The sequence below is a fragment of the Varanus komodoensis genome, unplaced genomic scaffold, assembly GCF_004798865.1.
Source record: "Varanus komodoensis strain SLA01 unplaced genomic scaffold, ASM479886v1 scaffold8, whole genome shotgun sequence".
In the NCBI taxonomy this organism is placed as follows: domain Eukaryota; kingdom Metazoa; phylum Chordata; class Lepidosauria; order Squamata; family Varanidae; genus Varanus; species Varanus komodoensis.
This window is the reverse complement of record NW_025336481.1, coordinates 17,357,508-17,369,711: the sequence shown is the minus strand read 5'-3', so window position 1 is coordinate 17,369,711 and position 12,204 is coordinate 17,357,508. Positions and strand designations below refer to the sequence as shown.

At 42.1% G+C, this 12,204-nt stretch overlaps 1 protein-coding gene across 1 annotated transcript in view; it reads right to left on the bottom strand.

The window, feature by feature from the left end:
- The window catches only part of CACNA1I (calcium voltage-gated channel subunit alpha1 I), a 284,889-nt gene that overhangs the window by 130,868 nt on the left and 141,817 nt on the right, over positions 1 to 12,204 (bottom strand). The window contains exon 4 of the mRNA XM_044455382.1: positions 4,371 to 4,468. Coding sequence (XP_044311317.1) covers positions 4,371 to 4,468 — 98 coding nt within the window. The remainder of the gene's footprint in view (positions 1 to 4,370; positions 4,469 to 12,204) is intronic.

Below are 12,204 nucleotides of genomic sequence, written 5' to 3'. Positions count from 1 at the left end.
AATGTCCTGGCAGAACATCAAGGATGGAGCTAGCCTCATTCTGACAGAGAATTTCAGAGTCTGGAAGCAACCATGGAGAAGGCACTCTTTCATTTCCCATTATATGCCTCCGATGATGGTGAGACCGAGAGAAGGTCCTCTTCTGAGGAAAGCAATATTGCAAGCAACCATTGTCCTGTTATTTAGGCCTTTATAAATTATATCCAACATTCTGAACTGTGCCCAAAAATGAACCAGTAAGAAGGGGGAAGTGGTGGTAGGGATTGGCCATTAAAAAGCAAAAGCAAAAGGCCCTTGTATATTGGCTATTCTTGTTCGTGTATGTCTACATTTGTTTTCATGAAATTTCTATGTAATATTGGGATTTACAAAGTTCATTTTGAATCCTTATCCTGTCTTACAAAGGGACATGGACACAGACACGGACACACACGCACGCACACACAAGAAATTATTCATCGAATAGAGTTTTTCATTCAATTGTGGTCTCACTGTACTATGGAAAGTCCATCCTACTCCAATATTTTCCATTTTCTTGTTTCTAACTATGTCACGTCAAATGCTTTACTGGAGATGAGCTGTAATATATGATTAGTTTTCTCACTGCCTTGCTCAAAAGAGGAAACAAGGTTTCTCTGACATAAAAAACAAAACAAAAACCCATCACATTAGCTTATTAGCAATTGCACAATATGATCATGGCCCTTACAAGCTGACTCTTCTATGATTTATTCCTAGACCTTGTCTAAGAATCAAGTTAGGGTAACAGGTCTGTATCTTCCAAGATCTTTCTCTATGATCTCAGTCCTCCCTTTGTCATTCAAAGACAGGAATTTGCTTTGACTTCCCTGAAATCTTGAAATCTTTGAAAAATTCTCTGAGGATGTCTTTTGCCATTCCTTTCATTTCATAGGAATGCAGTTTACCAGGCAGGCCAATTAGATTCTGGTTTTAACTTTTTGCAATTCTTTTTGCAAATTCTTCTAAGAAGCTGTGGATAGTATATGAGATTTATCCCAATTTTACCCTCACAGCATTTTTTGGTAGTAATTCAGGCCAAGAGAAAATGACTGGTCATGATCATCCACAGAATGGATGAACTTGGGTCTTTTTGTTTTAAGTCTGGATCTCTAGCTACTGCAACATCACGTTGGCTATCATGGATGGCCCTCCAAAAATTGTGAGACTTCTAGTTTTATGAGGATGCTAAGAGTTTATTCTCAGTATCTTATCAACACTACAATTAATTGAAAACAAGAAATGTACCTGCTCTGGATTTTATTCCATCTTGGATGGGGAGAGAATTATTGCAATGTCCTTTAAAAACCCATTTCCCACTGACCAATAGAATCCTTTCTCTTTTGATTAGTGCATATTTTGTATGACTACTCACAGTTTATTTTTTATTTTACCTTTCTGTGTTAACCTTGTTACTTCTGCTAGTAGACTTCTCATGAATAGGATGAACCACAGGAAGCCCACCTGTCCATTTCATTCATCCATTACATGAATATCCACCTTTGCTCCTCTTGCAAGGACCACCCCCTCCATAATATCCTCAGGACAACTCTATGAGGTGGGCTAGACTGAGGATCAATGACTAGCCCAAAGTCACTCAGTGAGCCTCATGAGTGAGCAGGGACCAGAACCTGAAATTCTTGCATCTCAGTCCAACACTCTAACCACTGCATCACACTGGTTCTACTTTCCCTTCTAGCCCAGTAGTGCTTACTTTGACTGTTGGCAACTTGGCACATGATCAAGTAAGGCATCTTTCATATCACTTGACTTTTAACTTGAGGTCTAACTGGGACCCTCTGGATGCAACACTTATGTGCCCCACTGACTCCTTTAAGGAGCAAAATGGTTGGGAAAGCAGTTGGGAGCCCATAGAAGATACGGGTGAGCTATCCAGAGGAAATGGTCATCAATGACTGACTGAGCAAGACCTCCTACATGCACCACTGTAACAGAGAATTAAACCTAAACAATCAGTATAATTCTTCCACGTGCCACCAGCTGGAAAGAAAACAAGGGCATGAAATTTGCAGTTTTTTGCTCAAAGCACTAATTTGCGGCTGCAACACCATTTTCCATACACATACCAAAAGCTTGTAAATTAGACTTCCAGAGAGAATGTTTACATTTGGCATTTAGTTCAACTGACTAGGCCTGGGGCTTTGCCACAGGATTCTCTGATGCAATCCAACCTAATGGAAGAACATAAATCATAGTATTGGGCTCTTACAATGCTGGGGTTTTTTAAAGCAGAGGTTTAAAACACCCTCATACAGCGAAGATTTCAAAGTAGACCTGTAGGATGGAACATTAGTACCCATTAATGGGAAATGCAAAGGATCCTTCCACTTTGTTTTGTCTTTTAAATCTATACCTAACATTATAGTCCCAAGGAGAAGAGAGAACAATGATCACACATTTCCAGCATGATACTAAAAGGACCTTTGTGTCACATATTTATAAAACACACATAGAGGAAAAAACAAAAAAGGCTCCAATGACAGGTCAATGTGAGGTTGCCATAAGTTGTAGTCCCTAGTTTAGTCCTGCAAATAATCCTTCAAATGGTATGAACAATGCACTTAGGGCAAGCTGCCATTTATGCTCCTCATTGCTTACAACCTATAGGAACATAGGAAGCTGCTTTAGTATAAGCCTGATGATTGGGCCATCTATTCCCACATTGCCTACACTCACCTGGAGTGACTTTCTAGGCTTTCGGATGTGTGTTTTTCCCAGTCCTACATGGAGGTACCTGGACGGAACCCAGGACCCATCTGCAGGCAACACCCTGCATTCTGATGCAGTGCATGTGTTCTTCCTCCTACTTGGGTGGATTATCAAAAGTGAGTCGCTAAGCATGACTATCACTGTAACAGTGTGACAAAGATAGAGGAAGGGAGTGGTAATAGCAGTAGCAACAGGAAAGGTAGCCTTGTGGTGGAGTACCCTTATTTTCTTATTCTATTTTGTTATCACTTCTGTCTCTTCCTATGTCACCACTTTCATCAGTACAGCCAATAAAAGCCCTTGATATGGAAACTGCCTAGAAATCTAGCAAGCTATCCATGGCTATTAGTTGTGATGCTTATAAATTACCTCTTGTAACAGAGACAATATAAGTCTCAGTACCAGTTGCTGGAAAGCATGGGTGATAAGGTGCTCTGGTCTTCCTGTTAACACCTGGCCACTGTGTAAACAGAGAGCTGGATTAGAGAGGCCTTGCTCTGATTCAGCATGGCTCTTCTTAAAGTCTTAAGTCTACTTGCAAGGCTATAAGTTTTACTGCTTTCACTGCAGTGGATGGATTTCAAAAACCTTTCAATTCAGAAAGTAAAATGCAACAGCTTTCTAGTACCCTCAGTTAACACACACATGTGCACAACATAGTTACTTCTGCCTCTTGTAGAGGGTGGTGGGAAAGAGCAACATTCTCTAAAGCAATAGCCAATACGAGATACTTCTCATGGAGACTCCTCATCTGCAGGTAATCAAGAGCCCAGAACTGAGTCATATCCTAACCTAAGGTGGATGAACCACCAGCAGCCATTCCAAATGAGGCCATACCATACATTTATATGAGACATTCTGATATTTGCAGTTTTATTTTCACTCCCTTTTCAAATAATCTGCTGGATGTGGAAATTATGTATGTATAAATGGTTGATGTTTTCACTGAACTGTTTGTTATAAGCCCTAGTTCTCATTCCTTATAATTCACTACCTTCACTTCAGTGACTATAATTCACTTCAGTGTAGATGTGCAGGCATGATTTCAGATTTTTTTTTTGGCCAAAGTATAGCACTTTAATTTTTGTGCACTGGCAATTTTTTAATTGCCAGTTTTGACCCATCCTTTCAGAATCTTCACCATCTGCTTGGAGTTTCAACACCCTGAATAAACTGGTGATATCTCTGAACCTGACCTCTTTATTCTTCCCTTCTGATTATAAATCATATATAATAACTGAATTAGCATTAGTCTCCATACTGATTCTCAAAGGATGTCACTTTAATTTCCTATTGTTAGGATAATTGTTTACGCATATTCTCTGCTTCCTCTACATTAGCCAGTTACTCATCCTTAAGAAGGTGAGAGATTTTGTCCAAAATTTAGAATGGCAAAACTATATGTCTACCAGATCATCCTGTCTACTTGGTAACATTCTTAATACACACCAAAATGTTGGTGGGGAAATGCTCCTCTCCTGATTCTTCCTAGATACCAGATGAATTGATGGATTTCCCCATCCCACTCTGTGTAAAAGACAGCATAACTGAAGCATGCAAGACGTGTGTGGGAATGCCTCCAGGAAGGGGCTTTGAGAAACAAGGAAGGCAGGTAGACTTACTAGGCACACGGTTGATGGCTTTGAGAGGCCTCAAGACACGCACAGTGCGGATTGCAGACAAGTTAATATTTTGGAGGTCCAGAGAATATTCCACCATCCTGCAAAAGGAGAGATGGGAAAGATACAGAAAAATGAGAGATTCGCTTGAAACCAGCAAAGGAACTGAGGGACGGAGGAGCTGATGTGGTTCAACGGAGGCAGAATGCCACAAATTCCCTTCAGTCTGTCATTTCTTCCTCATCAGTTTGCCTTGAGACCTTGCTGGTAGGGAAGCATTGGAAAGGAAGAAGTGCCGCATGCATGTTAATAATGTGGGAAGCTGCCTCCCCACCCCCACCAAGGCTGGAGAGACCAAGCGGAGGACTGACATTTCGCACTGCATATCGGAGGCTGCATCTCTGTGAAGGGATTTTGGTGACAGCATCAGGCTGCTGATCAGAGCACAGACCTGCTCTGGGGACCCTTAGAACTGAGCATGAGTACCCCACATATTTCACCAGACAGGTGCCCAAATCCCAGGGCAAAAGAAAAGCCTTACCTCAACCCCTCCCCATAATCCATGCCCTTTGGAATAAAGATGAGCTAAAAGAAAAGTTCTGAAAAGTCATCTGCAAGTAGCCAAGAGACTCTGCTGAACCTCCTTACTCTCCTGGCATTTCCCTGTTTTGACTTGTCACAAGGGATAAGAGCTTTGCTGGAACCAAATAGCAGAGAGTTATAGAAGAGTGCTTTCCGTGCCCTTGGGAGAAAAAGAAAGGCAGAGCAAGGGATCCAACTATATTGCAAGGGAGCTTTTGAACTACACAGCCTTTCCTAGAAACCCAGGGAAAGGTGAGCTGGACACTGCATGCAGTGGCCTCAAAAAATTTCCCGATACAGCAGTGGCTGCTCTTGCATTGTGTGTATGGAAGCATATGCAGTTCACTGCCTCAGAGGTATGTCTGAACATCGAAAGGAGTGAACATTGTGCTGGTAACATAAAGATTGGCAGTCAGTGTCTTGGGGATAAAATTGGGTCCCAAAAAGTTCTGGATCTCAAGGGACTGGTTTTAGCATTCGCCTTTGAAAAAGACTAAATTTCGACTGGTTCCAAATACAAGCAGTTTGTTTGCTGTGAGATATGCAGCCTGTATTACTGCCGTGTTATTCCTGCTTCTCTGTTTGCCTGTTTCTTCCCAGGCTTACTTCAAAGTACTGGTCCTAACTTTGAAATCCCTAAGCCAGCCTTCCACTCCTGGAGTCCTCCTGTAATCCCTGAAAATTTGCCATGCTGGTTGGGGCTAATGGAAGTTGGCGCAAAATGAATGAAGAGCATCAAGTTGGGGGAGTCTACATCTCAAAAACAGCTCTTCATACAAACCCATCTGGAATCTTCATCCAACAGACTGCTCATTGCCCCATGTGATCCAAAGCATGATGGGTAGGAACATTTCTTGTTTTGTCTAAGGTGATGAGAGGCCAGTCTGTGCCCTTCACTACACTTTCAATGAACAGCGAAAGCATTATTTCTGAACTGGGTTGCCTCACAAGCCTAGGGAGCATGAGCATGCTAGGGACCTGTGGCCTAGCTTGGCACTTACCTAATGTTGCATGTGCAGCTTTTAAAGATCATTTGACACTTCTGCTGGTGCAGCATGCAACTGCCTGAGTATCGGAGGGGAGGCAAGCCACTGATTCACATGATAACCATGTGTGAAGCTGCATTGGTTGCCAGTGCATTCCTGGGCCCAATTTTAACCTTGAAAGCCAAATAACTTCATCTGCACCAACCTGCCCACACTTTAAGATCAAAGACCAAAGCCCTTCTTCTTTGCCCACCTCTGAGAGCAGTCACGGTGGAAACTACAAGGGTGAAGACCTTTTCTGCTGTGGCCCCATGTCCCTGAAATGTATTACCAACTGATGTGTATCAAGCCCCATCACTACAGCCCCTCACAGAAGCCCTCTAGCCTCATTTATTTTATGACTTTTTCTTGAGTTGTATTTTTACAGGAATGCTTATACTTTTTACTGCTTGCTTGCTTGCTTTTGTATTTTGGGGGTGCGGTTTATCAACACTGGCACAGGTTAGCAATTGAACTGTTTGCTTCTATTTACATTTCCCTTGGTTCTTGCAAAGGACTAAAGAGCTACATAAAAACTCTGAAGGAGTATTTGTTGCTGTTCATTTGAGAAGGGGTATTGGAATAGCCTTTATCCATACATTAGTTTTTACAGAGGTATATGAGTGGCCATAGCCATCACTGATGGCTGTTCAGCCCTTGCTCAAATGAAAAGATACAAATGGTATCTGTTAAAAAAATGAGCATGGTCAGTGTTGTGGGATTATGAGTGTTGTTGTCCAAAACATCTGGACAACAGATAGAGGCTCTTGGAGTCTGATCCGCTTCTGTTCTTTTAAATCAGGAAGCAGCAGCAGGGCAGGCTCAAAGAGCATTTGCAGATATGGACCCTCCTGTTATCGATGTAAATGTCTGATCATTGTTAATGCAGAAGACAAAAAGGAAGAGAGGCTTCCACTGTGCATTCTGGCCCATGTAGGCTCATGGCGGTTGTTTTTTCACTCAGATCAAAAATCAAATGAAGGAAATGTCGCTTGAAGCATCCTATGGGACACCTTATCCAATGGTACTTTGAATTAAGTCACTGGGTTCAAGCAAGGGTGCTCATAAGATAGCAGCCTGAGAGTGACTTTTGATGTTGCAAAGAAGGCCCAAGAGAAGGCGAGTTAGACTTCTGCATCTCTCTTGCGGAGGTTTGACTCCAGGGCTGGTCTCCCTCACTGATGGTTCGCAAGATAATCTCTGCTGTCTCTGAGAAAGTCAAAGTCTCACTCCAGGTACACATGTCTATGGCAGGCTTGCCCTGTGGCACCCCAATTAAGGAAAACACAGAGAAAGTGAAAGCCTGGACTTTTCTACAGTAGGCATTTCCCTGTATAATCATTCTAGCAGAGCAGCTCCACAGAACGGCAGAGTGTGCACGGCCGAGGAGGATGGGCCTGGCAGTGGTGAAGAGCTGGCATAGCTTTTTCAACACTGCAGCTGGAGAGCTGTTAAAGGGAACTGTTTTTGTTACTGTTTTAAAGAGCTGAATATGGGTCGCTGATTTATTTTTCAGGACACTGTCAATACACAAATAGGCACATTTCAGTGTACATTCCTTTGGAATCCCTGTCACTGAATGCCAAGGAAATGCTTGGAGGGCCCTTCTCACCCCCATGGTCTCCAGCTGCTCCTGCTCTTAACCCCTTTTCCAAGCATTGCTACCACTTGCTTGCTTCACAAGAGAGAACCAGTAAACAAGGAGGCACTGGCACCATCTATGGTCTTCGGGCCAGAGTGAGAGGCATAGGAGCAAGCTGGTTGCAGTGGTGAAGAGGAGAAGTGGCGCTTGCTAGTGAGTGTGGGTGCTTGGCAGGTATCCAACCATGCCTGCCCTAGATGCTGGTCCTGGATGAGTGGCAAGAGCCAGAAGGACTATTGCCTTCCATGCCTCACTGATGAGCAGCTCAGAAGCATCATGTTACCTGCTGTGGGCAACAGGATGGACCTCTACTCTGAACCAGCACGTGTGTTTGTGTTCATCTTTATGGCAGGCCTGTAGGCTACTGGTGGTTCCTCTTCAGAAAAGCAAGAAAAGAGGCACCATGTTGCAGAAAAAGGGAATCAAAAGCAAAAGCCAAATTTAGCCCTGTTCCTGAACATTAAGAGCAGAAGGGATAGGAGCTGATAGAATTAATTGGTATAATTAATCAATTAATTCATGAATCATATTAAAATTCAGAGCAGTCCCCTGTGGAAAAATATTCTGGGCTGATGGTACTGTCATAAACAATTTATGTCCCTCCCTTGAATCAGGCAGTGCATTCAAGATTATCTTTCCAAGCAATAAATGGTTTGTCTGTGAGAGTTAGACAACGGAACCTTTTCCCTTCATTAAATCACATCAAAATGCCACATATACTGAAATCCTGTAAGGGATATTTTAACAACTTAATGAACTGGTTCCATTTAAAGATGATGTTTGTTTTGCTCTTTGGTGGTACACATTAATGTCTGCTTACACAAAGTTGCTTTCTTCTCTTACCCTTGGCATGCTATAAGAATTAATCCAAATGTTCCATTTAACTGCTAGCTTCTCCAAGCAGGGCTGGAAAAAATACCTGTCTTCAAAATTGGAGAAAAATTATTGGGTTCAATAAAGGGCTGAATATAGACTGAGCATGCGTTGTTGAATCCTGAGTGTCTGCTGAAATAAAGGTTGTCTGAACCCACCTGTGGTAACAAGCCATGCCTATTCAACCATGAACAAACCACAAAAAGAAACCATGGTTTGTTGTTGGTTTGTGAACTGTGGTTTTTTTCACCATGGTTATTATCTCAGCTGGATTCATACAACATGATAACACATTTTTCAACAACAAAGTATGTTAAGTAACAACCCACATTTAACTCTTGACCAATAGTCTGTCTGACTTGCATATAGCAGCTTCTTATAATCATATGTTGAAAGAATTTGCTTGCAGCTCTCACTCATTCTGGTTAAATGGCAACCAAAATGCTCATGTGAATAGTGGAAGCAGTGACTCACTTTCAACCTCTGAATGTCAAATGAGGGTTGCTTTGCTCTTTTGAATGTTTCTCCTGAATTCATCAACTCAATGGATCTTTTATTTTGCATCTTGGGAAGACTCAGACTTGGTTTACACATGCATTTATGTAACTTCCTTCCTCAATTCTTGATGACTGGCTGAGAATGTGTGACTGGCACCACTCAAGTATTGATTATAGGAGGGCATATCACATCCCAGACAGACCTGTCACACCTGAGAGGGCCCAAGCACAGATGGAAAGGATCACTTGAGGTTGCATTTAACTGCAAAGCATCCCCTGTGCTGGACATGCCCACCTGCTGCCTCCAGCCTCCCTCCTCTCTAGTAGCACCCCAGCAGAGGAAGAAGTTTCTTACACAAGTTGCCACATGCCCTCTTGAGCTGCCAGAGCACCCAACCAACTCTCCTGCATGCCCAAAGCAAAGCTAGGCACTGAAGAAGCCGTGCTTCCTCTGATTCTTTGGAGATAACATTAAAGGGGGCTGGTTTGCCCTGATCCTGTGGGGTAGGGGGCCTATGTTTCAGCCTCCCAGGTTAAGATTAGGGTCCAAAGCCTACTGAAAGGTATCTGACCATAAAAAGGAAGAAAGGGCACATTCACATTGAGCACCTGGACAGCTGACAGAATAAGCAGGCACATAGATTACTTGGTCACTGTTTTCTCCTCTATGTCTACATATTATAATTCTATTTAAAATATTATAGTACTTATTTCTATATTTGCATCTATACATATAAATTGGAATATGCATGTGCTATGCAATTGTGTGTCCTCAGAGGCCTCTTTGTTGTCAATATCTCGGTGCCTTAGAGAAATACAGTGGGCAGTGACTGACCACAGGTAGCCAGCAAAAGAAAGGTGGTTGAAAGGCCTTTCAATTTCAAACAGAGGCAGTTGGCTAAGGAGAACAGCATCAGGGCAACAAGCTCTGCACCTTGACTTTCATAATGGGGGTTCAGAATGGCAAATTCAACTGGTAATATAACTGTTAAAGGGTGAAAACATCAGTCTTGTGGCACATTAAATCTGAAAAAGCTACCTACTGTCTGTAATCCTGAGTCACCTAATTTTATTTATTTATTTATTTAAAACATTTCTATGCTGCCCTCATCGCAACAAAGCCTAGGGGCGGCTCACAACATAATTAAAAACATATAAAATAACTCTAAATACAATAAAGATTTAAAAACTCAGTAACATCTCAGCTAAAAATTTAAAATCCTATAAATACATAATAAATTAACAATTAAAATAAGTTTTAAATAAAAAGGTCTTAGCCTGGCACCGAAAAACAAGTAACGACAGCACCAGGCGGACCTTTCTGGGGAGTGCATTCCATAGGTGGGGAATATAGGCAGAGAAAACCCTCCTCCAGGTACTCCTCCTAATGGAGGCAGAAACCAGAGAATACACTCCTGTAAGTGCTGATGCCAACTGTGTCTCTATATTCATTTGGATCCAGGATCTGCCTTTCAGAAGAGACAAGGCTCTTCTCACAGAAGACCTTTTGTGAAGTCCCCTGCCTGTCTGAGTAGTATGTTCAGAGGGCCAGGGGAGCTGCCAGGCAAAAGAGGGGGCTGGTATGTCCCCTTCCACCAGCTCACTTGCTCACTGGTTCCAATCCATGCTTGGGAAATATTCACATGGGACAAACAAGGCTAGCCATACCTTCAGTGGTTCCTTTGCCTACACGGCTTTCAATCGAACACAATATATGCATCATCTGCCAACAATGCCCTTTTGCTATTTTTTGAGGACACATGGGGTGGTTTTATAAAAGTGGACACAAGGATACACATCAGATATGGTAACACTCAGAAACCTCTGTGTGTGTGCTTGTGTTGCGCACTTCAGTCTTCCAGGCCATTGTGAAGAAGAACTTCAAGTTGCCATATTCCAACTAAAAAGTTTCAAATGGAGTCTTCAACAAGAAACTGCTAAATTGGAATTCCCTAGCAAATTTGACACTGGAATTCAGTCTCAACACATCCAGGAAATGGCTAGCTCATTACAAAAAGAAATTGTCCTCACTGACAATATTGATCTTTCTGTACCTATTCACTGGGCGAAATTATGTATTAATTTGTGTTCTGAACAGTACTGTGAAATACCTATTGTTTTCTCCTCTATGGCTTGATCCCTTGTACTCATGTTTCTTTTCTTTTCTTTAGGTATAGATATACAACATATCTTTAGATATACAACATATCATACGTCTGACAAAATAGGTTCTGGCTCATGAAAGCTTATGCCACAATAAATTTACCAGATGTCTTTTTGTTGGCTTTGTTGCAACCAATAACTTGGTTAATTGTCTGCCTTTGTTACTAACACATGGGAAGATAAATGGGTCTATAGAACATTTCCATGGCTAATGCATTTGGTCTTGTGAAGTGTAATTTCAATTTCCAGCTCACATGGTGTGCTTGGGCACACGGCTTCTCACTTAGCTTCAGTTCCATGTCTGTAAAATGGGAGCAACAGTAACCTATTTCAAAGCACTAATGGGAAGATGAAGGAGACGAAGATGATAAAACATTTTGCAGCTCAGGCATGCTACATAAATGCTTAATTATAACATGCCCCAGCTCTTCTCCAAAAATCAGACATTTTGTAAGTTCAACAGTACATAATTACATACAGAATGCTCCGAGCCTGGGAGCTGTCAGCACCTAATTTGACTCATGCATTATTAAATATCAAAGTTTGCTTGGATTGCTGAATCAGCTCTTCCTACCCAAGGTTAGGCTTTAGCTGTGTCTTTATGTGCAGCTAACCAAAAGCTTGCTTCTCCTCCTTGTGATCTGTTGCTCAGTCCTTCTCCCAGCCCAACAAATAGAAAGCACAAGTGTCAAAACCTCTTTGACAAAAGTACTTGCCAGGGACAAGGTGCAATGAGGTGAACCTGTCAAAAAGTGCTGTGACTCTCCTCTCTTTCCCTTTTTTCTCCCCTCATTCCAGTCTCTCCTTTGTTTACATTTGGAGCAACTGAGGGAAATCATTTGTTTCCTGAAATGCAGTGGTGTTGATGCACCCAGTCTTCCATCCTGGAGCTTAGAAAGAGAGGCAGATGGAATTTTCACAGATAATAAAAATATTCAAGTTCCTGTTATACAAAAATATCTCTGAAATACGTGGATGCCTCATAAAAACCACAAACAGTGGGTAGAGAGCCTGCATAAGCAAGAAAGAACCAGTGGAAAACATACAGTAGTCTC